Source organism: Schistocerca nitens, chromosome 7, assembly GCF_023898315.1.
Source record: "Schistocerca nitens isolate TAMUIC-IGC-003100 chromosome 7, iqSchNite1.1, whole genome shotgun sequence".
NCBI classification, from domain to species: domain Eukaryota; kingdom Metazoa; phylum Arthropoda; class Insecta; order Orthoptera; family Acrididae; genus Schistocerca; species Schistocerca nitens.
Genome location: NC_064620.1, coordinates 626,239,023 through 626,265,413, shown reverse-complemented (window position 1 = coordinate 626,265,413; position 26,391 = coordinate 626,239,023). Strand labels below are relative to the sequence as shown.

The following is a 26,391-nucleotide window of genomic DNA, read 5'->3' as shown; positions in this document are numbered from 1 at the left end:
TCAACCATATGACATTCTAGCGTGCTAGTGACTGAGCTATTTCACCTGTGTGCTGGAAAGCTATTTCTGGCCATATATGAGGTCTGTACGTGTTGTGCTTAAAATTTTAGAGCCTTTTTTCTTAGAATTTTTGGGATAGTTTGCTTTAAGACTTCTGTGAGTCAACACCATTGAGATATGCTACCAACCTGTGAAGTCTCATCCCGAACTGAATTTCCGAGGCCAGAAAGTCCCGTTGTGAGTAGTGAAAATAGACAATGCCTAGCATGGACATGAAAAATGTGATAATCATGGTGGCTGAGGCACGAACGGGCCTAGACCAATCCAAAATATTGTCATGAAAGTTGTGAACCTTTTGATGGAAACTAGTCAGTATTAATTGGTGATGTAATAGCACAAACAATATGCACGCTGACATTTTTCATAGGCCAACTGTGTTATGTAAAGAGTCTGTTGGCTTCAGCTACTAAAATGTGAATACATTCTGGTTGAAACAGGGTTCCTGCAAGAATCTGTGTTGTCATTAATCCTCATGCAGAATTGTGAACAGTACTTGCATTTCTGTAGATCACTCCCCTGTCCATAAGCCATGTTATGGTTAGCCTTGACTAGCCAGTGTAAGTCATTGCAGATTTCAGTATAAACGAGTTATAATTTAATTTCTTTTCACTAATCTGAGATGTGTGTGTTCTCAGAGAATGATAGAGCACTTCCAGCACTTAGATAAATTGAAGAGAGACTATGTATCACAGATGTAAAAAATTCATGGTTGCTACATTTCTATAATTTTTTTATGGATTCAAAATTGTGCAGTTTATTCAGAAAAAAAGAAAGCTACATCAGTGTTACGTAAATCTGCATAAGAAGTTATAATAAAATAAAAAATATGTTTACCAAAATTCATGCTTTCAAAATACTGTTATGTAATACGAATAAGAAATCTGTGCCACTTTCATCATATTTTTGTATACAACTAGTTAGAAAAATAGTCTGATTCACAGATTGCATCTCCATAAAAAATGCATGATTATTAGTTGGTAGAATTAGATCCTTAAAAAAGAAGTAAAGAGTAGCATGAAAAATGAGGCGACACATTAGGTGTGGCCTGCTTGTTTGTTGTGAAATAGAGGCTTCATCTATTACAGATGATGTAGTGTACAACCAGTCTGCCGGAGGCAACGCTACAGTGGACAAGCGCCGACCGGATCTGCGCGATGAGCTCGGCTACATTGCACCACCAAATCGCAAGCTGCCTCCTGTACCTGGATCCAACTACAACACCTGTGACCGTATCAAGAGAGGTACAGTAATAAGTAAGGCCAGTTTGTCATTACAATGTAGTGACATTCTCTTTCTGTCCAAAAATATAACAGACATTTCTAAATCTTGCTAAATATGCATGCGTCACATGTGATGGGAATTTATCCGTAGAAGAGCGGAATTTTTTCAAATAAATGGTGTAGCATGATTATCCGAGCTAGCATGTGGTGTTCCATTTATAGAATTATTTGATAATTAAAAGTTTATTTTGCTGTGTTCTTGCCTCAGCCTGCTTATTTCAAGGCAAATTTGCCATATAGTTTACATTATTCTAAGCTCATTATATGTGCTTATTTTGTGTCCTGATCTCCTTGTGTACCCTCCTTTCCCAGAATAACTGAACATTAAAAGCCGTCATATCAAGTTGCTGCATCCCATATGTTAGGGTCAAGTAGATTGTCTTTCACTTCTGATGAATACTTTGTATACAAAAGAATAATTTTCTTCAGAGGAAGAAACTGAAAAAAAGTTAAAGAAAGGTTGCCGTCTGAATAAAGAATCACTGCTAATACAAATGCACAATATTGTATCTTGTTAATTTGCTTGCCCTCATGTCATTAATATTGTAACAAAATAAAAGTAGATATGAAAGGATAGGAAGTTGGTAGATGCATATGAAAAATGACAAATTTTTATGTTAGCTAATCTGCATCTACTAGGTAAGTAAATCTTTTTGTACCCTATTTTTCATCTTTTATGGTTGTAGATTCATTTCAGACTATTCTTTGTTTTAGTAATGTTTTACATACAAATGAAAATATGATCACTTCTTAGGTCAATTGCTAACAGGTTAGCTTTTCGATCCCTACAATTATTTCAGAATATTTAGGCACAACCCTGTTTATGCCATAAACAATATCAGTACGAATTTTCTGACATCTCACCCAAAATCTTTGTACATGACAACAAGAAAAAAAAGTCATCAGCTGCTGTACACAGCCAACAAATGGAATCAGTGAATTTTATTCTTGTTTTGGACAAACATAAGGACAGCAAGTAATAATGAGGGACGTGGTGATAAAGATGTAGTTTTCCACCTCCTCCCACAGCAGCCATAATAATAAAAAACTATTAATTGTAAATTAAAGTAAATATATATAAGAGAGTTATTATTATTATTATTATTATTATTATATTAACAATGGGTGATGTCTCCATTACTTGAACAGTTAGCTTCAAACGTTAGATAGTATGATGTCTTCTATCAAGAACTGACAGTGAGCATAAGGATGAAAGTGAGGTACATATGCAGAAAGGAGACTGCTAAAGGGGAGTGCAGGTATACTGAATTGCTCTCTATCAGCTGCTGGCTCTTAATCTCAAAAGTGGGTTAAAATAGGTATTGCATTCCATGATCAACAACTGGATCACTGAACAGCGTAGTAGTGTCAGAGAACAGGAGGAAAAAGTGAACACTGCGTGGAAAGACATTTTGCTGAAAGGTGAAAATTACTTTCAAATAGAAAATTGCTGGGCTCCTTGATTCATGTTGAGACTTTGGGACGTTTACAGCCCCATGGATGGGAGGTGAGGGTAGGATGGACATAGGTGTGGGAAGTTTAGAGAAATACATAATAGGATACGAAAGAATAATTAACAAATAAAATAGATGCAAAACAGAGACTACAGCCTAGAAGTTGAATGAAGAGAAGCTTGATTTGAATGAACAATGAAGGGATTGCAGACTGACAAAAACAATGATATGAAAGTGCTGAGGAAACATTATTAATGGCATGTTCATTCATATATCGGAAAGAAATAACAACACACAATGAATGAATGTGGTAGGACAGCGCTTAAGGCTCTGCACTAGCATTCAGGGGCAGCAGGGTTTAAATTCTTACCTGTCAATCTGTATTTAAGTTTTCTGTAGTTTCACTAAACTGAACAATGCAACAGAATGGTTCATTTGAAAAGGACATGGGCTCGTTCATTTGAAAAGAACATGACCCTTATCCTTCCCCATCATTGTCCAATCCAAGTTTGTGCTGCTTGTGTGATGACTTCATTATCAATGGGACATTAAACCCTAGTCTTCCTCCCATTTTACAGCATGTAATACCTAATAAAATGACACAAATGGATTGCAGTTAATGTTAATACCCACCACATAGAGGATGTATACAGTTGTGGACAGGTACAATGACAAAAACTGCTAAAATATTAAGCTTTCTCATGAAATCCTCCTTCCAAAATAAAAAAATAAAAAACGCACACACGCATTCACATAAGGACAACTCTTTCACTTGTGGCCACTGCTTCCACATGCTGGGATCTGACTGCCAGAAATAGTAGAGCATATGATAAAATAAAGCTGTAAAATTTGCTAAAATTAACAGCCAAGTTCCAGCATCCAGAAACTGCAGCCATGTTTGTGAGTTGCACTTATGTGTGAATGCCTGTGTGCTTTCTAATTTGGAAGAAGGACTTTGTCCAAAAGCTTAATAATATTTTAGCAGTGTTTTTCATTATGCCTGCCTGCAACGCAGCTCCTCCCGTATGTGGTGAATAGCAGTCTATCCTTTCCATATTGCTGTTATTCCATTCTGGACTTCCCATTGTCTGATTTAGTAGTGCAAATAATAAAAATAAAAATAACATAGAACCACACATGGGGAATTTCGTAATGGAAACAAATTTGTAAAATAGTGAAACATGACAAATATTGAAGCAATAATTGAGAAATAGAAGAACATGTGATAAAATAAAGCCATAATGTGCAAAAACTGTTGTATGAAAAAGGAGAACTTTTAAAGGATTGAATTGGAAAAGTGCTCAGAATTGTGGGCAAAGTGACATACTTGAAAGGGACGAGAAGGAAATTAACATTGGAAAGCAGTAGGAGAGGCTTGTATAGTCAAAACTGGTCAGTAAAGTGTTTTACACATAAAGGAGACATTAGTTACTTTATGCCTTTTATCAAACTTGATTATGTGCCAACATCATAGTCTGCCACAGTAAATGCGTTATAATGTTATCTATGACACCAAGCCCATCCATCCATCACTTCCAGGACCTTCCTGTTTTGCCAAAAAATTAATACACTTTCAGATAAACTAAAACTGTTATTGACTAGTATACATTGATTTTAATTTTGCTGGAGGTGATGGATAGGATCATAAATAGTTTATTACCAAAGGGAGGCAATGGGAAAAGGAATATAGCAGAGAAATAAAGACTGTTAAAATAAAATAAAATAAAAGGAGAGGAAGAAGAATATGAAATACTGGGAGGGTGAATACTAGGCCAACAGACAATTTACAGAGGTTACACGAATTTGAGGCAGTAAGCAGTGATGGGAGAAACCATTGAGTTTATGTGGATGGATGGAATGAAATGTATGATACAGAGCAAGGACAACTTTCCGACTGTGAAGTTCTCAGGAGTTAGCGCTAAAAACCCAAATGGTGGAGCAGGTGGCAAAGTTCTTGCTGTTTAGAAGACAATGACACTGATAGTGAAAAAAGATAGGCACAAATAGATAATTATATCTCTGACATACAATATCCAAGTACAGAAAGCACAGTGCACCTTCCAAATGAGAAATCTCATTCTAATTACAGTTTAACATAACTGTAACTGTCCACCAAACACAGCATTTCCATCATATGATTCCTATTGTCATCTTCTCTGCTTCTTCATCTTGGTTTACTCTTTCATTTCTGTCACTCATTTATCTTATTTGTTTTGATACCTTGGGAAGAATAATCTTCAGTGGTACCCTTCCATCACATATCCTTCCCTTCAGTCCCTTTTTCATTAACCTTGCCTGTGTGCCTCTCCTTCATCCAGTCTTTTTCCATACTCATTTCTGAGGTGTCCAAATGACGCATCTGTTCCCCTCCACCCATTATGTCTTGACTTTCTATATTTCTTGCACTCAAGTGCAAGAGATATTTTCTTTCAAGAATGTAAAAAGTTTCTTTCCCATTATGCTGTTCCCTGTTTTTTTCTCAATAAAGAAGCTGTGTAACTGTCAGTCCTCTGCTGCTACAAATGAAGAAATAATAATTATAATGTGAATAATGATAGTGGAAGGAATGCAGATATCATGACAGCAATGAAACAATAACAGCACAGGAAAAATAAAATAAGAGCAATGCAGAGTTGAAGCATGGAACAAATAATAATTGAAAGCAGTGAATTGAAATGGTAAGGAGAGGTTGCTAAGCGGTACAAGACAGTTAAATGATGTAGTATTTCAAAGAGATGAACAGAAGCAGATGACATTTTGGTCCTATAAAGTGTGTCGAGTAGATTGATGAGTAGGTTTAAAGCAGAAAATGTCTCACTGGAATAACTGTAAAGGAGAAAATGATAATAGTTGGACAAATGAAAACAACTGTATCGTTAAATTGGGAACGGTAGTCATAATATTCCAGATCTGCAGAGTGTAGTACTAAAGTCCTTGCAAGCTAACTGCTTTCCACCCACTGACAGAAGGGAGAATAGACATGTGATGTGCAGAGGAGTACCATATATTCTGACGATCAATGAATGAAATATACCCCTTTAAAAAAAGTGTCAATAATGAGAATACTGTTTCCACACTTTAGTAAGTTTTACATGTAATTATTAAATTATTTGTTCCTTCAGTAGTGAATATTTTATACATGGCATTGCAGATTTCATATTGCCAGCAACACCAAGTATTATGAAGTACTGTTTTGGAGCATGCAGAGAATTAATACCTTTATACCCTTTTCCATTATAGGATGTTCAATGTTATACCTCCCCCCTCCCCTCCCTCCTATGGGCATGATACCCATCCCATATATTCACACACACACATGCATCAGATAATCTCATGTCTTCTTAAATTTTTTGGTGCCCAGAAAGGTAAAATGAAAGTGACATGAGTAAAGTTAACTTCAACAACACAGAAAAAAATTCTAATTTGTTACGTACATCACGAGAACATACTGTAATTTTACTCAAAGGTGCATTTTCTGATCATGTTCTACCTCTAAAGTGTTGTTCGGTAGAACTCTTAGAAAGGAAGCCTTAAACTTATTTGAAATTAGAATTATATTAACTCTTTCAGCTGTTAATGGGCATTGATATCTATCAACAGGGACAGGTGAAAATGTGTGCCCCGATTGCGACTCGAACCCGGGATCTCCTGCTTACATGGCAGACACTCTATCCATCTGGGCCACCAAGGGTACAGAGAATAGCCCAACTGTAGGGACTATCTCACACACACCTCCCGCGAGACCCACATTCTCACCTTGTATGTCCACACACTACATTCGTAGTGTTCCAAAGAACAGACACCATATCCATGTAAGTATATCGTTCTGGCAATACCAGCCATGACATTCTTCTACTGTGCGGATGCACACACATTCCCCGAACTCTTACGGGACTCAGTAAGAATGTCTTGCACGAGTAATGAGTGTGTTGGGATGGGATACTACGAATGTAGTGTGTGGTCATACAACGTGAGAATGTGGGTCTCGCGGGAGTCGTGCTCGAGATAGCCCCTGCAGTCACGCTATCCTCTGTTGATATATGTCAACGCCTGTGAACAGCTGAAGGTATTAATATAATTCTAATTTCGTTCTAGACTGCCACAGGTCATCAGTGGTGTCTGTTCTTTCAGACATGTCCGAAAGAACAGACACCATATCCATATTAGTATATTAAACTTACTTGATTTTCACTTCATATGAATTTTTCACATTTTCTTAAGTTGTAAGTGATGGCAGTTAAGCAATGTTTTAAAATAGTACTAGTGATGGGCCCTAAAAAAATAAACTGAAAGAAACACTATCGTAACAACACATCCATATACTACTTGAATGTTCCGCGTCTGCACCAGTGCATTGTGATAATATTATGTTGCAGATGTTTGGTATCATAAGCTTCACAATGTTTAATTTTGCTTTGTCTTGAGAAGCTTCATTTTATACAGCTGTAAATGTTTGTAGTGATTGATGTTCATGTGTTTATTTTAATATGAGATTTTTTGTTTGGCTTTGTTTATTGATGCATTTGCTCGTCCATTCCTTCCTATCCCATTCCATATTCCACTTTCTGTCTCACCGGGTGTTCAGGTCACCCAGGCTCATTTCGCAGTCATGCTACCTGGGATCCCCGCCATCCCAGGCACATGTATGAGGAACTCAGCCTGCATCCCCCTGGTTCGGGCATCCGTAAGTTCTCAGGCCACCCTGGATCTGATGAAGCTCTCTACAGCCGTGCTGGAGGTGAGTCCGTGATGCTTCCCTCCAATGAAATCTGCTGCACAGCAGATGTTTGCTTACCCACAGACTGAACCATTTCTAGTCTTGGAGCTTTTTGGGGAATTATATTCTCCTTTGACCTTCACTGACTGTTACTCATCATTTCTCTGTGGGCAGTAATGAAAATTATCTTCCTCGATCTGTTGGAATAAGTTCTGGAGTTAAATATTCCTAATAAGTAGTATTCTGCATTGTGGTAGTAAGAGAAAACTCATTTCTCAGTTCAAAAAATGTTAATAGTACATAAATTCACAATAGTTAATTAATATGATATGTGGTAAGTCAATATAATAAGTTAATCACTCATATTGTGCTGAAAGAATGATATTGTCTAGGGATGCTGAGAGGACACTTGCTTACAAAGTGAATATGTAGCCTGAAAGGTATTTTTAATACCAAGTGGAATCTCTCTCTCTCTCTCTGACATTCAGGGCTAATAGGATTATAGGATTTTAGAAAGCTTATTACATAATGGAACTGCAGCTTCTAAATTTTGTTAGTGTTATTCCTCTTAAAAAAATCAAATATTTAAATTTTAGCATTATGCTTGCATCTATACTAAGTCTGTTCAAAAAATTCCGGAACTTTGTCCACAATTTTTTCCTGTGCATACCTTTTACTTATTGTTCATGGCCTCCTTCGAAATACTAGCCTCCACAGTTGGTACACCATTCCCAGTGGCATTTCCAGTTCCGAAAGAAGTCTTAGTATGCCTCTTGCTGGATCAAGCAAAGTGCTGTCTGCAAATTTTCTTTTATCTTGCCTATCATTGCAAATATTTGTCCTTTCAACGAGGTTTTCAACTTTGGAAACAAAAAGAATCCACAGGGGCCAGGTCTGGAGAGTATGGAGGATGATTTTATTTTTTGTGCAATAGTGATGCACTCACAAGGATGAATGTGTGGGTGCATTATCGTGAAGCAACGGCCATGAATTGTCCACCACATATCAGCCCATTTCTTTCTCATATTTACTTGCAGGCATTGCAACACACCCCGATGATACCCTCAATTAACAGTTTGTCCCTGTGGCATAAATTCATGGTGAACTAACCCTTCAAAGTCAAAGAAAACTATCAACATGGCTTTGACATTTGACCTGACCTGACGAGCTTTTTTTGGTCTTGGAGAACCTTTCCTTACCCATTGTGAAGACTGAACCTTGGTCTCAACATCATAATCATAGAATGTCTCATCACCTGTTCTGATTCTGTTAAGGAATATCTCTTTCTCATTCGCACGATCCAAAAGCTCTTCACAGATTGTGATGGGAAGGTCTTTCTGGTCTTGACTCATGAGCCATGGGACGAACCTAGTGGCAACACGATGCATTCCAAAATGTTGTGTCAGGATTTCATGACATGATCCAACTGAAGTATTATATTCTTCTGAAATCTCTCAGACAGGCAGTCTGCGATTGGCATGCACAATTTCGTTGATGTTCCTGACGTGAGCATTGTCAGTAGACATCCAAGGGCCTCCTGAATGAGGGTAATTTTTAACTTTCATCCAGCCATTTTTAAATCATGTGAACCATTCGTAACGCCAAGTACAGCTTATGCACTCATCACCGTAGGCTTCCGCATCATTTGGTGCATCTATGTAAAGGTTTTCTTGAGTTCCACACAAAATTTTAACCAGACGCATTGCTCCTCTAACTCCACCATCTCGAAATTCACAAACTGTGTGACGCAACATTCTACTCATTACAACACTGAATAATAACTAACAGACATACAACAATAAAACTTCTGGCAGTTATGCATTGAACACAGGCATGTGCAGGGATACCAACTGTATTTCACTCCAACACACCACTGTTGTGAAATTATGAATGTTTCGGATTTTTTTTTTTTTTTAACAGACCTTGTATATTAAAAGGGAAAAAACCCATCTGTTGTTAGCAGATTGATTGGTTTCTGCATTGTATGACTTTTGTTTCTTCACTTCTGTAAAGCTGATCCTATAAGACAGCAGCTAAGTACCCACCAGTAATTTGTCCGGGTGGATAACACTGAAGTGTAAAGATCAGTTGTGCTTGCATAATAGTACAAGTATATATACCACTAGTTTGTTATAAGCATTTTGTAAGTATCTGTTGACTCAAACATGTCTCAAAACAGTTTCCTTATGATACAGTGTATCCAATTGAAATCTAATTTATTACCACAGCAGTATCACAAACTATCTGAGAGTTGCCACTCAGAAAGCTCACATCTTATGCACATTTAGTACTTATGAATGATTCAGAATATTTTCTCTTATCTGGCATTTAATCAAGTATAGCAGCAGTTCTGTTTCTCAAACAGATTTGTTTGCATGTGTCAATATAGCATTCCGTAAAAGTTAATCTGATGAATGCAAATGGATGCAGGTGATTGAATTTCTGCCAGTCTTTTTAATGGAACTTCATAAATCGTAATTTTCTATCTTTGTTTTTCTTCTCCATTATAGTCATACAAGAATGCATTCCCAATGCACACACACACACACACACACACACACACACACACACTCTTCTTTAATCTTTTAATCATATCATTTCACTTGCTGTTCCCTCTGTAAGGCAGAAAATGTGAATATTGTAAAAAATGGTATTCTTTCCCAGTTTGAGGTTGTTGTCAGATTTGTAGAAAACTCCATTTGCATCAGTGTAGTTAATTTTAGGACAATAATGATCATTCTGTGCATTTTTGCCTAAGTTTATCAGCTAAGAAGAATAGTTTTTGTCTATGTTTTAGACAATAATCATCTCACCAAAAAGTTAGCAGTTACAAATGCCATTAAAACTGGTGAATTTGTGCAAAAGTTCTATCACCTCTACAGAATATGTGCTTCTCTACAATACTCCTGTAGCTGCACATAAGCAAAATTATTTTAAATTTCCAGTTTTGTTATTTCTAGTACAGCTTTTGGCATACGGATTTACTGGGAGAGTAAAGTTGCCATGTTCACAGAATATACCTCCATTCGTTCATCTTGCAAACTACAGAAGGTAGGCCGTGTCATTCAGTAGGTAATACAGTATATATGTGTTGGTTACACAAACTGCACTGGCATTCTGAAGCTTGATGATGAATAAACTTATTTAGTTTGATTTTCCACTGGCTAATAAGTGCCATTTATGTACAAACAGTGCATCTTTCTTTTGTAATTAATCTCTCGATATAATAGGGACATTCAATCCACAACATTATCCTATTTTTGTTTCTTGTATCCAAATATGTAGCTGAGAAGATTTACTAATTTTTATCTTTGTCAAGCAGATGAAGTATAACTCCTTTCTTATGTGTGTGTTGCATGTGTAGATTCAAATGGAATAGTGTAGTTTAGGAGAATGCAGAGTAGTGTGAATGTTTTCCATGTTCTTCTTTAGTCACATTAGCATTTTTTTAATTAAATAAATATGAAGATGTTACTTTATGACATTTCCTCAAAAGCTTCATGGTCATACTATGTGTCAAATACTTACATATTACTGCAGGCATGTGATCTGTATGCTTTTAAGTGTGGTATAGTTTACACAAGATGTATACACAACTGGTGTAAAATAACATCACATTTTATTTTAAAAGATCTATATTAATGATAATTGGTAAAGTGTGTTTTACATTCATACAATAAGAAAACCAAACAATTTTAGCTCCCAGATTTACAAATGATATATAATTAGTAGAATATGTAAATTTATAAAACTGAAGTAGAGATGGAGGAGTAAAGCCAACAGTAATAATTCATAAAAATGATGCTCAATCTGTAGCTTTTAACTGTATATGTTGTTTGCTGGGAGGTTAAACATGATGAAAGTCAGTTCACTGCTTCGAAAGATTCTTTTTTGTAACTTGATATTTGTACACGTTTGGTTATCTTGAAATATGTCAGACTACCATATATTCCATTTTTCTGTATATAGCTATCAAGAATGATAAGCTACATGAAGGTATTAAAAAATAATAGGTATATGGCTATACTGAAACATCAGTGTCAAGTAACATAACCCATTTAAATTTATGGTTAATAATTTAAGAGTGAAGGAGACAGCTCATCAAATATAGAAGTGTTGTGTTAGATGGGCTGGATAGAGGGAGAAAAGAGGTGGGAAGCAAGAGGGACGATCAGAGAAGCACGACTGACGGCTCAGAGGGAGGCAGTAGGTGTGCGGAATAGGAATGCTGGAGGGAGAGGCAGGAGGTGGGACAGGAATGTGACATACTGGAGCCGGTGAGTTCCTGCAGCACGAGGTGCCGGTGACACGAAGGAGTAGATTGGGAGGGAGTGCAGTGCAGAGGAATGGGAAACTATTGTGTAGATGGTGTGGGGACAGTCAGTTGGCAATGATTGAGGCCAGGTGGATTATAGGAACATACGATGTGTTGCAAGAATAACTCCCACCCCAGTAGTTCGGAGAATCTGGTGTGAGAGTGGTAGGGTAGGGGAGAGTGGGTGGAGGATGTAACGATGCCATTAAACTCGAGCTCACTGTGCTCGGCAGCACATTTTGCCACCGGTCGGTCAGCTCTACTCTCGGCCACAGTTTGGTCGTAGCCATTCATTCTATTGGACAGCTGGCTGCTGGTCCTGCTCACATACAGTGCTGTGTAGAAATTGCAACACAACTGGTATACACCATGGCTGTTTTTACATGGGATCCTGCCTCTGAAGGATTGATAAGCCAGTGATGAGAACAGATTAGGAAGCGCCGAGTGGGGGAATTTTGGACCTGGGCCTTCCACGGGGATATGACCCCAGTGGCAAGGGGTTGGGTGGGAGTTGGAATGGCGTTGGGATGGATCGGTATTTGTGGGTTGAGTGGGTCGTAGAATACTGCTTTGAGAGTGGTGAGTAGTATTGTGGGTAGGGTGCCCCCTCACTTCCGGGCACAATGGTAGATAGTTGGAGCCCTGACATAGGACTTGCTTCATTTGCCCCAGACTGGTATGGTATTGGGTCGGGTGCTCCATTGCAGCTGGTTCTTGGATGTGGCGGGAGAATTAGGGAGACCTGAGGATATCGTGTGGGAAAACTGTTTGCGGAATAGATTTGGGGGATAGTACCTTTCTGTGAAGGCCTTAGTGAGTCCTTCAGAATACTAGGCAAGGAAATTTTCATCACTGTAGATACACCATCCAAAGTTGGCCTGGCTATACGGGAGAAATTTTTTGGTATTGAAGAGATGACTGCTGTCAAAATTAGGTACGAGTACAGCCATCAGAGAGGTGGCGGTCAACTTCAGCAAGGTGGCACATTGGGCTGATAGAGGGACCAGTGTATGTAAACTGGAAGACGCTACTCTCAACTGTTTTCTAGAAATTTTATGCATGCTTATGTACTTCATATTAGTGTTAGCAGTCGAGGATTGTGCAGCCAAGTGAGGAAGCGCTTAGTTTCAGAAGCTCAAAGTCTGTGGATCGAATCTCATTCCTTGTACCCTCCCTCCTTCTCTCTCTCTCTCTCTCTCTCTCTCTCTCTCTCTCTGTCCCCCTCCTCCCCCCCCACCCCATTCCCCTATCCCCACCCACCCGCCCCCACCTGCTTATGTACTTCATATTAGTGTTAGCAGTCGAGGATTGTGCAGCCAAGTAGGGAAGCACTTAGTTTCAGAAGCTCAAAGTCTGTGGATCGAATCTCACTCCTTGTACCCTCCCTCCTTCTCTCTCTCTCTCTCTCTCTCTCTCTCTCTCTCTCCCCCCCTCCCCACCCCCCACCCCACTCCCCCTATCCCCACCCACCCACCCCCACCTCCTTTTCTTCTTCCTCATTCCCACGCAATCATAACAACAGATATGCATGGTACACCATGAAATTGTGTGATGACTGAGAACTGTTTACCAATGTAAACCAAGTTTGTTTTGTAATAGACACATTGAAGAAAACATCTGCATGCAAAGTTTCAGTGTTCATTACAAGTGCCGTACATCACAATAATTATTGTTTTCCATGTATCTATGATCAGCATCATCCTGATCTGTGCAATGCTCCATAAGTTACACATTCTACTTGTCATGCATGTAGATACAATAACATAAGTACAATAACAATACTGATTTGACTGAAAGTTTTTGTATACCCTTTTTTCCAGTCTCCTTACAAAAACTTGTTCTCCTGTTTGCAGAATAAAGATTATGAAAACAATAAACTAATCATTCAATAATGATAATTTGCACAGCTGGGGTGAGGGGGGGGGGGGGGGTGGGGGCAGGCAGAGACCCATGGACTTCGTGCTCCTGTTATTAAGCACTTAACAGACTTGCCTGGTTGCAGATTCCTTGAGTATCACTACCATACAAAATACGTAAGTATACATGGTAGTCATGCCCTACACATCCTGTCAATATAAATCAAATCAGTGAGGAGAAATTCCTATGGTCCTCTTGTGAGGATGGCCAGGTAAAGTGAATGGAAGAGAAGGTTTTGAGGATGTAGGGGGAATGAGGGTAAGGTGTCGTGGCCCTGGATTCAAATCAGGAGATATCGTCAATGAACCTAAACCAGACAAGGGGTTTCTGGTTTCCGAAGACTGGAAAGGTTTCCTCTGGATGTTCCATAAATTAGCATATGAGGATGCCGAGGTGTGGGCAATTGGTATGCTGATGATTTGTTTATATGTCTTCCCCTTATAGAAAAGTATTCACATGTGAGGACATAATTGTTTAACTGTGTAGGAATGAGGTAGTTTGTTTGAAATCAGAAGGACGTCGGCGAAGCCAGTGTTCGATAGCAATGAGACCGTCGGCATGGGAGATATCGGTGTAAAGGGAGATGTTATCGACAGTGATGAGTAGGGATCCAGGTTAATAGGAGGAAGATGATCAAGAATTCATTAAGGAAATGCTGACCTTTAACATGAGAGGCTATGCTACAATTTGTCGGTTGAGAAGAGCAGAGATGGTTTTAATAGGAGCACAGCAATGAGCAACAGTGGGCTGTTCAGGATTGTTAGGTTTATGGATTTTTGGAATCGTGTAGAAAGTAGTTATGCAAATGTTATTGGAGTGAGGATGAAGATGACTCCTGCAGTCGGAGTTGAAACATCAGGGGAAAGCTTTCTGGATTGACCACAGCCTATCGGCCCAGAAGTTTTAAATGAAGATAATAGCACTTTCATCTTCCTCTCTTCTTCTTATATGGAGGCATCATCGAATGAACTATACACTGTATGCTATTTTCGGTAAAATTTATTTTCATATGTAAAATATTTGAAAATGTTTTCATACATTTGTTTCAGTACAGTTAAATTTTGACAAAATAGGTTTCTTGAATCAAGGACATTGATACAACATCTACCCATTTCAAAGTTTGTATGAATAGTTTACATTTCAGTAATGTTTGCTGTGAACTCTGATTTTTCTGTTGACAATTTGTGAACATGTCTACCCAGCTGACTTCTCATTTTCAGGCATGGAGGATGAGATATGCCCATATGCTACATTCCATTTGCTAGGATTTCGTGAAGAAATGGATCCCAACAAGGCAATGCAGTTTCAAACCTTCCCACATCAGAATGGACATGAACGAGCACACAGTGGTACCATAGGACCAGTGGGCCCCGGCAGTATGGCAGGAAATGGTCACATTCATCAGCGGACAGGATCGCAGTCGATGGTGTGTGTTTGTATAATTATATTCTGCGTGTATATAGCCTAAAGGGGAAGAACCTTACCTCTGAAAGACTGAAATGTAATCCAGCAACTAGCTGAAACTGTCCACAAATTTTCATTATATTTGTTTTCTACTTACATCATGATGAAACTCCTTCAGACTTCAAGAATAATTATTCCAATTCCAAAAAAGGCAGATGCTAGCAGCTGCAGACAACCACAGCTATGAGTATTCATCTTGGGTATTAATAACCACTTCTGCTGTATTTTGATCATTTATTACTGTACCACTACCGGTTTCACGGCTTTAAATCCACGTCTTCAGGTGACGTCTATAGAACAATAAATCCAGAAGGAAAAACAACCGTGGCACATACACTGGCATGTCAAATTGTTTTAAGATTTTAAAATATATTAAAAACTTTTACATGAGAATATCAGAATTTTATTACTCACATGTCAAAACATTAGAGTGGAAAAGCTCAAAATGGTTCAAATGGCTCTGAGGACTATGGGACTTAATATTGATGTCATCAGTTCCCTAGAACTTAGAACTACTTAAACCTAACTAACCTAAGGACATCACACACATCCGTGCCCGAGGCAGGCTTCGAACCTGCGACCATAGCAGCAGCACGGTTCCGGACTGAAGCGCCTAGAACCGCTCGGTCACACCGACCAGCTAGAAAAGCTCCACTGTATTGGAATTTTGGCAGTTTTTAATCCATGACGTACCATCTTTTAGCAGTGTTTTGTATTTGACGGTCAACAAATGTTGGGGAAAAAAGATTCCGAGCTTTCAGATGTTTTCATTACAGCAATAAATCCAGCATCCAACATTGAAGTTTTGCAAAAAAGAATATAATTGAAATCGATATTTCAGCACTTTATCCATGAGGATCATACTTGTGTGGTGTTTCAAAGATGAATTGATGTCAGTTCATGGTAATTTGCAGGCAGTCAGTTGTTTTCAGTTCATGGTCTGGAAAAATTGTCACCAGTGAGGTATCAAAATATTGGTTGATGTACATCCAACACCAAGCCTACTACACTCTCATCGAGTCAATGAGATTGACAAAGAGCATAGACAGCATCTGAAGGCAAATCAAATAAGAATTATACAATAAACGCTTTCTGTTAAATTGACCACGAGAAATAACATGCTAAGCTGTGCTGTGAAAATGTGCAGTTTTCTTTTCCTTCAAGCAGTCATTTTTAACGGAAAGTTGTGATAATTGCTCACTTTATAATACTATCCATTTGTAGATTAAAACCTTGTGAGATACTGTCATTAAAGATGCTACCCTCACAAATCCAGCAACTTTCCCAATTAAGATTCCATTTGCAACAACAAGAAATAAGATAATAGAGGGGGAGGAGGAGATGGAGAGAGAAGGGGGAAGGAAATGGTTATAAACAACGAGAAGAGCATATGGACAAAGAAGTGAGGGAGGAGGTGGATAAAGATAGTGGGGGTTCAGATATGTACGGGCAACTGGGTTAGGTGGGGGGAAGGGGGGGGGGGAGCGAAGGAGATTAAGACAAATGCGAGGTTTGTTCAAAAATTAAGGTGACTCTATGAAAAAGTATTTATTTATTCATCAATATTCATGTTTTCCCCTTCAAAGTAACCCCCTCAGATACAAAATACTTGAGCCAAAGCTTCTTACAATCCTTGAAGCACTTCTCAAAAGCAATTTTTGGTGCAGCCAAAAATTGCTTTTGAGAAGCAATGCAATTTTTATTTCCTGCATCGTTGAAAGTCTTCGTCTTTTCATAGTCTCTTCAGAGGCATGATTGTCGAGTTGTGTTTGGCCAAGAAATCTCTCACAAGCAACGATGAATGATCAGATGCATTTTCATGATGCAAAAGCCATGAATTGTTTTTCCACAATTCTGGACATTTTTAGTCTATTGCTTCTCGCAAACAGCGCATAATGTCAAGGTAATACTCCTTATTGACCATACGATCATGAGGCAAAAATTCATGATACACTACGCCATAGTAATTGAAGAAAACAGTGGACAAAAATTTCAAATTTTATCAAACTTGGTGTGCTTTTCTCGGTTTTGGCTTTCCAGGGTGCTTCCATTGGGACTATTGGGGTGTGGCTTCGATGTCATATCCCTGCAAGCTCAACCCCACTGCACACGGCTTGTCGCCACTTGACACGGTCACCAGTTGTATTTTCCCACTGACTTGGATCGATGCTGGCCTCGGTCAGATCTCTCTTGCAGACATCCTTGAAGCAAAGGTGTGGTCTTCCTACTGGCGTCACACACTCCCAAAGTTCTCCGTACATCCTTTTTTCAGTATTCACTAAGGATCCATGTGCCTGACATGTCCCAGTCACATTAGACGTTGGTGGATCAGGAGTGCGTGAATGCTGGTTGTGCTTGTGAGCCATAATACTTCAGTGTTGGATTCTCTATCCTTCCAAGAGATCTGAAGGATCCTCCGGAGACAAAGGAGATGGAAACTGTTCAGTTGGGATTCGTGTTTAGCAAGAGTTGTCCATGTCTCACAGCTGTACAAAAGGGTGCTGATAGCACAGGCGTTATATACTTGCAATTTACTTTTTAATGTAAGTAGTCCAGTTTTCCATACTCTGTTTTTCAGTCTACCCATGACAGCTGATACTTTTGCAATTCTGTTGGTAATCTCAATGCCCACAGACAAGTTGCTACATATTGTAGATCAAAAGTAGGTAAAATCATCAACTACCAGGAGAGGATTGCCATCAATGCTGATGGAGGGAAGTTTGGTGGTTCCCTGCGCCATGATCTTAGTCGTTTGGAGGCTGATGGTAAGACCAATTTTTCCACATGCATGTAATAAATTGTCGATTAGATACTGCAGCTCGTCCTCTGAGTTTGTTACCAGAGCTGTGTCATCTGCATGTAACAACTCGCGAATAAGACTTTGGTCTTGGCCTTGAGAAGGGCAATGTTAAAAAGATTTCGACCAGATCTTGTATATAAATGCACTCCCTCCTCACAGTCTTCAAAAGCAAATTTCAGCAGAAGGGAAAAGAAAATGCCAAACAGAGTAGGAGCTAACAGACACCCCTGTTTACACCACTGTTTACAGGGAATGATTCTGATGTTTTGCCGTTGAAACATATTGCATATTACTCACCTTTTATTTCAGGTTACATTTATTGTTCTTGTAATTTCTGACGTCTTGCACCAATTAGCATTGCTGAACACTAAGTTGGCAAAGCTTATGAAAGTGTCTTGATTTTTCTCAATAACTTGTGCATCCATTACAATGTGCAGTGTCAAAACTGCATCTCAAATGCCTCTATCCTCCCTAAAGCGTAACTGATAATCATCTGCACAGTCTAACATAACACTTCTGACACTCCATCTCTTTTTTTTTTTTTATCTGAGACTGCAGTGCATCAAGTGGCCAGGAAGTTACAATGTTGAGTTCAGCAAGATAGTGTGAAAGTGAATTGTAATTGTTTATATTGATCTGTAGGATGGTTTTTACAAATGGAAGCATCTGTAGCACAATAAATAGGAGCAACAACAACAAGAAGACACCACATTTGTCTTTTTTTTAGGTTTGGCCCAAGGAAGCGTGAACAGATAAATTACAAAAGGTGTTTTTTTTTTTTAAGAAATTTTCTTGCGACCTAAAGATATTTACTGGTGAATGTCATGTTCTTTAAGAACATAAAAATTGCTAGGTAATAACAGAGGGAAACCTGACCTTCTGCAGAATGTGGAACATAGGAAACACGAATGGAATGCAATGCCTACATTATTTAATGTAGCAGATAAACTACCACAACCATAGTTGAAGGAAAACCCAGATTGGCATGATAGTAAAAAATACATTTCTTTCGTTGTTTATTCTTATTATGACAGGCATTTTCGTTGACACGTAACAACTTTGTATGGTGCCTAATGTTTTGCATAGTCTTACACTTCATTCAACTTTATAACACATAAATAATTTAGTAAATGTAATTACCTTTGCTTCAAAAGTGAATGTGTTGAAGGTTTGTACCATTTTTGGCTTAGCTGCAGAAACAATTGTGGAATTGTTGCTATAATTGTTCTTATAAAAGCAATAAAACTGTTTCACAATACAGAAGAAACCAATTCCACAGTTGTTGCCATCTCTCAGCCACAAATGGTAAGAATCTTCAACACATTTGCTTTTGAAGCCAAGGTAATTACATTTACAAAAATATTTGTGTGTTATGAAGTCGAGTGAAGTGTGAGACTACGGAAAACATTAGACTCCCTACAAAGTTGTTATGTGTCAAAGAATGTGCCTGCCATAATAAGTACAGACAACAAAAGAAATATATTTTTCTCATGCGTGAAATATGTGTTTACATTCTCTTGTTTTCAATGGAGTAAGCTGCAGTTGTACACATATTCAAAAGTATTTCTTCATCATTAAGTAGTAGCTTAGGTCACAGAATCAGGGGGATTCAGCTGTTTTTAGATGTATTTCATGACCATTATCATCTTGATAATTTACTAATCCAGCGAATGCAAAAATGTAATAACTATTGTGTTAGTTAACTAGAAAACAATTAAAAACTAACTTTAATTTTACGGCTGCTTTCTCACCATTTGGGATGCTAGCATCGCACCAACTATCAGACAGTAACAATATTCATAGCAGTGAGTGTCACAACTGTATATGTTTGATTGTGGTCATGTAGCATACTCTCAGTTTGCATTTCCATTCTTCTATAGATTATTCTTTAATATATAACTTGTTAAGGTGATTGTGCACTCTTCCTGACATTCACCTGTATTTGCTATCTCTGGGATTATGTGGATGATATTCTCCCAAAAGTAATATGTCTCCACCACTTCTACCTATAGTTTAAGAAATCCCAAAGGAATCTTATCTGTCTCTAATCCATATATTATTTATTTGCAAATCTTCCAGAGCTGTGTTAAACTCTGGCTATAATACTGGGTACTCTATGTCCTTCCATCTCCTCTCATTTTTCTACTGTCATGTTGGCAGACAGGTTATCCCTCTCCTAGAGATCCTCAGTGTGCCCTACAAATTATCCATTCTGTCCTCTGCATTTAACAATGGAAATCATTTTGTATTCATAATGTTGATAGTTTTGCTTTTAATTGCACTAAAAGCTATTTTGATTTTCCTGTACATTGAATCTATTTCTGCAAAGAGTAGTTCCTTTCTGATTTCTTCATTTCTTTGTGCAGCTGCATCATGTTATCTTCCCTGCACTTCCTATTTATTTTGTTCCTAAGTGACACATTCCTGCGGTCCTTTTTGTGTTAGCAGAAGAGCCAAAACCGTGTTACGAGTGTAGGCCGAAATGCATGCGTTTTAGCTCACACAGGCTGGCGTGAAGAGGGAAGAACTATACTGACATGAGGTCTGGAACATGACAAGGATTGAGAATTCAGAAAACGGATATAATTAGTTTGATACTTAACTTTAATCCATTAATGATGAAAGTCGCTCTTGATGGCACATGATTCACAATATTATCTGTTCAGAATACATTCTTGAAGTAATTATAGTAACTGCATATGGTGCCTTGCTAGGTCGTAGCAAATGATGTAACTGAAGGCTATGCTAAACTGTGGCGGTGCTCAGTCTGCAAGCACTGATAGTGGCGACACGCGGGTCCGACGTATACTAACAGACTGCAGCCGATTTAAAGGCAAGTGTGGTGTCTGGCGGTGACACCACATTCCTTACATTTCCTGAACTTTTTTTTAATTTCCTTCTTTCATTGTACAATTGAAATATTGTATCTGCCAGGGTTTCTTCACAGTTACCTTCTTTGTACCTATATTTGACTACTGAATTTCTGTAATGGCCATTTTAGGAATGTCCATTCCTTGTCAACTAAACTGTTTATGGTGATATTCATTATCACAGTACCTACAGCCTCAGAAAACACACACACAATTATTTCTCAGTTCTTCTGTACATATTTATTCCTTCTGATGATTCTCTTTCACTGCATCTTACTGTACTAAATTGTTACCTAAACCTCTCCTTTGCTCCAGGGTACACCTTACAGTCCAATATCTGATTTTGGGATCTCTGTCTCAACATAATCTACACTCCTGGAAATGGAAAAAAAGAACACATTGACACCGGTGTGTCAGACCCACCATACTTGCTCCGGACACTGCGAGAGGGCTGTACAAGCAATGATCACACGCACGGCACAGCGGACACACCAGGAACCGCGGTGTTGGCCGTCGAATGGCGCTAGCTGCGCAGCATTTGTGCACCGCCGCCGTCAGTGTCAGCCAGTTTGCCGTGGCATACGGAGCTCCATCGCAGTCTTTAACACTGGTAGCATGCCGCGACAGCGTGGACGTGAACCGTATGTGCAGTTGACGGACTATGAGCGAGGGCATATAGTGGGCATGCGGGAGGCCGGGTGGACGTACCGCCGAATTGCTCAACACGTGGGGCGTGAGGTCTCCACAGTACATCGATGTTGTCGCCAGTGGTCGGCGGAAGGTGCACGTGCCCGTCGACCTGGGACCGGACCGCAGCGACGCACGGATGCACGCCAAGACCGTAGGATCCTACGCAGTGCCGTAGGGGACCGCACCGCCACTTCCCAGCAAATTGGGGACACTGTTGCTCCTGGGGTATCGGCGAGGACCATTCGCAACCGTCTCCATGAAGCTGGGCTACGGTCCCGCACACCGTTAGGCCGTCTTCCGCTCACGCCCCAACATCGTGCAGCCCGCCTCCAGTAGTGTCGCGACAGGCGTGAATGGAGGGACGAATGGAGACGTGTCGTCTTCAGCGATGAGAGTCGCTTCTGCCTTGGTGCCAATGATGGTCGTATGCGTGTTTGGCGCCGTGCAGGTGAGCGCCACAATCAGGACTGCATACGACCGAGGCACACAGGGCCAACACCCGGCATCATGGTGTGGGGAGCGATCTCCTACACTGGCCGTACACCACTGGTGATCGTCGAGGGGACACTGAATAGTCCACGGTACATCCAAACCGTCATCGAACCCATCGTTCTACCATTCCTAGACCGGCAAGGGAACTTGCTGTTCCAACAGGACAATGCACGTCCGCATGTATCCCGTGCCACCCAACGTGCTCTAGAAGGTGTAAGTCAACTACCCTGGCCAGCAAGATCTCCGGATCTGTCCCCCATTGAGCATGTTTGGGACTGGATGAAGCGTCGTCTAACGCGGTCTCCGCGTCCAGCACGAACGCTGGTCCAACTGAGGCGCCAGGTGGAAATGGCATGGCATGCCGTTCCACAGGACTACATCCAGCATCTCTATGATCGTCTCCATGGGAGAATAGCAGCCTGTGCTGCGAAAGGTGGATATACACTGTACTAGTGCCGACATTGTGCATGCTCTGTTGCCTGTGTCTATGTGCCTGTGGTTCTGTCAGTGTGATCATGTGATGTATCTGGCCCCAGGAATGTGTCAATAAAGTTTCCCCTTCCTGGGACAATGAATTCACGGTGTTCTTATTTCAATTTCCAGGAGTGTAATTCAGCCTGTATATTCCCAAACATCCAATTATTTTCCAAGTGAACCTTCTCCTTTTGCATTCTTGAAGAGTGTATTTGTATGATAAAGTCCTGGTACAATTTAAATAATTTTGAAGTGAAGGCGAAAACTCACCAGTTAGTAGAGACATTGACTTGTTGACAGGCACATAAACAAGACTGAAAACTTTGCTCACCTGTTAGTCTACATTGTGCCTGCTGAAAACTAGAATGCAGAGTGTCACAGTGTGTGTGTGTGTTTTCTACTTTAGGATTCAACCGAGAGCTAGCAAAGTTTTCAGGCTCGTTTATGTGCCTGTTGATGAGCCACATCTCTACTATTTGGCAAGTTGTTACCTCAACTTCCCCTCCCCCCCCCCCCCTCCCCCACGCATCCCCACCCCCCTACTGACTGGTTTGATGCGGCCTGCCACGAATTCCTTTCCTGTGCTAACCTCTTCATCTCAGAGTAGCACTTGCAACCTACGTCCTCAATTATTTGCTTGATGTATTCCAATCTCTGTCTTCCTCTACAGTTTTTGCCTTCTACAGCTCCCTCTAGTACCATGGAAGTCATTCCCTCATGTCTTAGCAGATGTCCTATCATCCTGTCCCTTCTCCTTATCAGTGTTTTCCACGTATTCCTTTCTTCTCCGATTCTGCGTAGAACCTCCTCATTCCTTACCTTATCAGTCCACCTAATTTTCAACATTCGTCTATAGCACCACATCTCAAATGCTTCGATTCTCTTCTGTTCCGGTTTTCCCACAGTCCATGTTTCACTACCAAACAATGCTGTACTGCAGACGTACATCCTCAGAAATTTCTTCCTCAAATTAAGGCCGGTATTTGATATTAGTAGACTTCTCTTGGCCAGAAATGCCTTTTTTGCCATAGCGTGTCTGCTTTTGATGTCCTCCTTGCTCCGTCCATCATTGGTTATTTTACTGCCTAGGTAGCAGAATTCCTTAACTTCATTGACTTCGTGACCATCAATCCTGATGTTAAGTTCCTCGCTGTTGTCATTTCTACTACTTCTCATTACCTTCGTCTTTCTCCGATTTATTCTCAAACCGTACTGTGTACTCATTAGACTGTTTATTCCGTTCAGCAGATCATTTAATTCTTCTTCACTTTCACTCAGGATAGCAATGTCATCAGCAAATCGTATCATTGATATTCTTTCACCTTGTATTTTAATTCCACTCCTGAACCTTTCTTTTATTTCCATCATTGCTTCCTCGATGTACAGATTGAAGAGTAGGGGCGAAAGGCTACAGCCTTGTCTTACACCCTTCTTAATATGAGCACTTTGTTCTTTATCGTCCAGTCTTATTATTATCCTAAATTATGAACAGTATATTTACTATTACTTGCTAAAACTTATTGCAGAACGCAAGGAGCCCTTATTCTCATCTTCCATTCCTTCCCCTACTGTCACTTTCCAGTCCTCCATGATTACTAGAGTTTAACCTCCCTTTATAAACTGAATTACACATTCAGTAACCTCGTGCATCTTCTCTATCTCTTCAGGTTCTTCTTTGATTTGGAACATGTGTTGTTGGCGGCATAGGTTTTATGTTGATTCTGATGAGAATAATCCTAACACTGGGCTGTTCCCAGTAGCTCACTCTGTGCCCTGCCTATTCATAATGAATCCTGCTGCTGTCAGTATTACCCTATCTAATGAGATCAATAGTGGTCAATCGATACTGTGGGAGAGAAACATCTCTTTGGTCATTTAAGTATGTAGTTAATCAAACAATGGAAAATCCAGTATGGAATATAACAATACGAGAGAAGGAAAGTTGCTACTCACCATATAGTGGAGATGCTGAGTCGCGATACGCCCAATAAAAAGATTCACACAATCATAGCTTTCGGCCATTAAGGCCTTTGTAAGCAGTAGACACACACACACACACGCGCACGCACACGCACACGCAAGCACAACTTGCACACACGTCTGCAGTCTCAGAGAGCTCCAGTTTCATTTCTCTGAGACTGCAGACGTGTGCGCAAGTTGCACTTGCACTTGTGTGTGTGTGTGTGTGTGTGTGTGTGTGTGTGTGTGTGTACTGCTGACAAAGGCCTTAATGGCCGAAAGCTATGATTGTGTGAATCTTTTTATTGGGCCTATCGCGACTCAGCATCTCCGCTATAAGTGTATAGTTATTGTGATGTGATGCATAAATTTGTAAAAACATCATATGTAAATCGAATCAAACAGTGGAAATGCCAGGTAGGAACATCAACAATATAGGAAGAGACAGGTTGCCACTTACCATCAAGACGACTGCTTCTTACCATAAAGAAGACATGTCAAATTGTTGGAGTTGGTGTGTGTGTGTGTGTGCGCGCGTGTGCGCGCGCGTGTGTACTTGCTTGTGTGTGTGTGAATGGTGTGTGTCTGTCTTTTACTGATGAAGGGTGTGGCCGAAAGTTTGTGTGTCTTTTAATTGCAGCTTGAAATGAAGATGGAAGGTAAGAACCTTCCACATCGCAGCGCGTCAGCAATCGTTGGTTAATATATTAAAAAACTAAAAGCCTGCCACAATTGCTAAAAAAGCACCTAGTGTTAAGTGTTAACCCAGGTTTCAGCGTAGATAACTACACCTTCAGAACAACAATAAAACTCACAAGTACCTAAGAAGACCTTTGTAATTGATTAAAAGAACAGCATAACTATACATTTATAAATGAAAAAGAAAAGGAAAACACAAACAGTACATATGTATAAAGTTAAAACAACTATAAAGATCATATTCCTACTAGAAGCGGTGACGGTACTAAGGCTCTACTCATGCGCCGAGCCCGCCAGTTAATACCGATTTACTTCATGCCAAGGTTAAGGGCTTAAAACTGGATGTTTTGGAAGAAATGCAGATCTTTAAGCATGTGCAACATGTTAAAGACAGTATCCTTAACGACCAACTCCTACTAAGAAATAGAAAATTTTTTGAAGGTTTTTCTCCTTTACTTTGTTCTTCATACTTGTAAATCTGATGATCTGGGGATCATCACATGCACACGGTGATTGGCGAGTGCGGTTGGTCAAGCTGTTCATCTTCTTCCTTTTATCCTCATTTTCCTTTTATGATGAATGTGATTTTAGCCCGTTGAACACCTCATGTTTTATCCCTATATCTTTATTACCATGACGTCTTTAGATTACGTCCCCTCTGCCCCCCCCCCCCCCCCCCCCCAGTCTAACTACGGGCTTTAGGTATAGTTGTCATAGGTAGCTTCATATATAAGTTTCTTTACTAGCATAAGCAACCGTGTGCCATTATTTCTAGGTTTCATCTCCTATTTAGCTCATCTCTTGTTCTATCCATTCCATTTTTTGATATACGTTGATCACGGTCGTGTACAAACTTTCTCGCATTCGTATGCGCGTTCAAGTAACTCCCCTTGTCTTGTGCATGTGCATATATAGCGGGTCATGGCCCATTGAACATAGGCCAGTGTGAGGTGGAGCATACCCCATTAAGTTAAGTAGTTGTTTTAACTTTGTACATATGTACTGTTTGTGTTTTCCTTTTCTCTTTTGTTTATAAATGTATAGCTATGCTGTTATTTTAATCATTGTCAAAGGTCTTCTTAAGCACTTTTGGGTTTTATTGTTGTTCTGAAGAAGGTTTAGTTATCTACACCAAAACCTGTGTGAACGCTGAACACTAGGTGCTTTTATCGCAATCGAGGCGGGATTTTAGTTTTTAAT

General features: G+C 39.7%; 1 protein-coding gene across 1 annotated transcript in view; it reads left to right on the top strand.

Moving 5' to 3' along the window:
- LOC126195428 (Down syndrome cell adhesion molecule-like protein Dscam2) overlaps nt 1-26,391 on the top strand; it is an 879,015-nt gene that overhangs the window by 795,565 nt on the left and 57,059 nt on the right. The window contains exons 31-33 of the mRNA XM_049934039.1: nt 1,146-1,313; nt 7,380-7,532; nt 14,964-15,169. Of these exons, the coding sequence (XP_049789996.1) occupies nt 1,146-1,313; nt 7,380-7,532; nt 14,964-15,169 (527 nt within the window). The remainder of the gene's footprint in view (nt 1-1,145; nt 1,314-7,379; nt 7,533-14,963; nt 15,170-26,391) is intronic.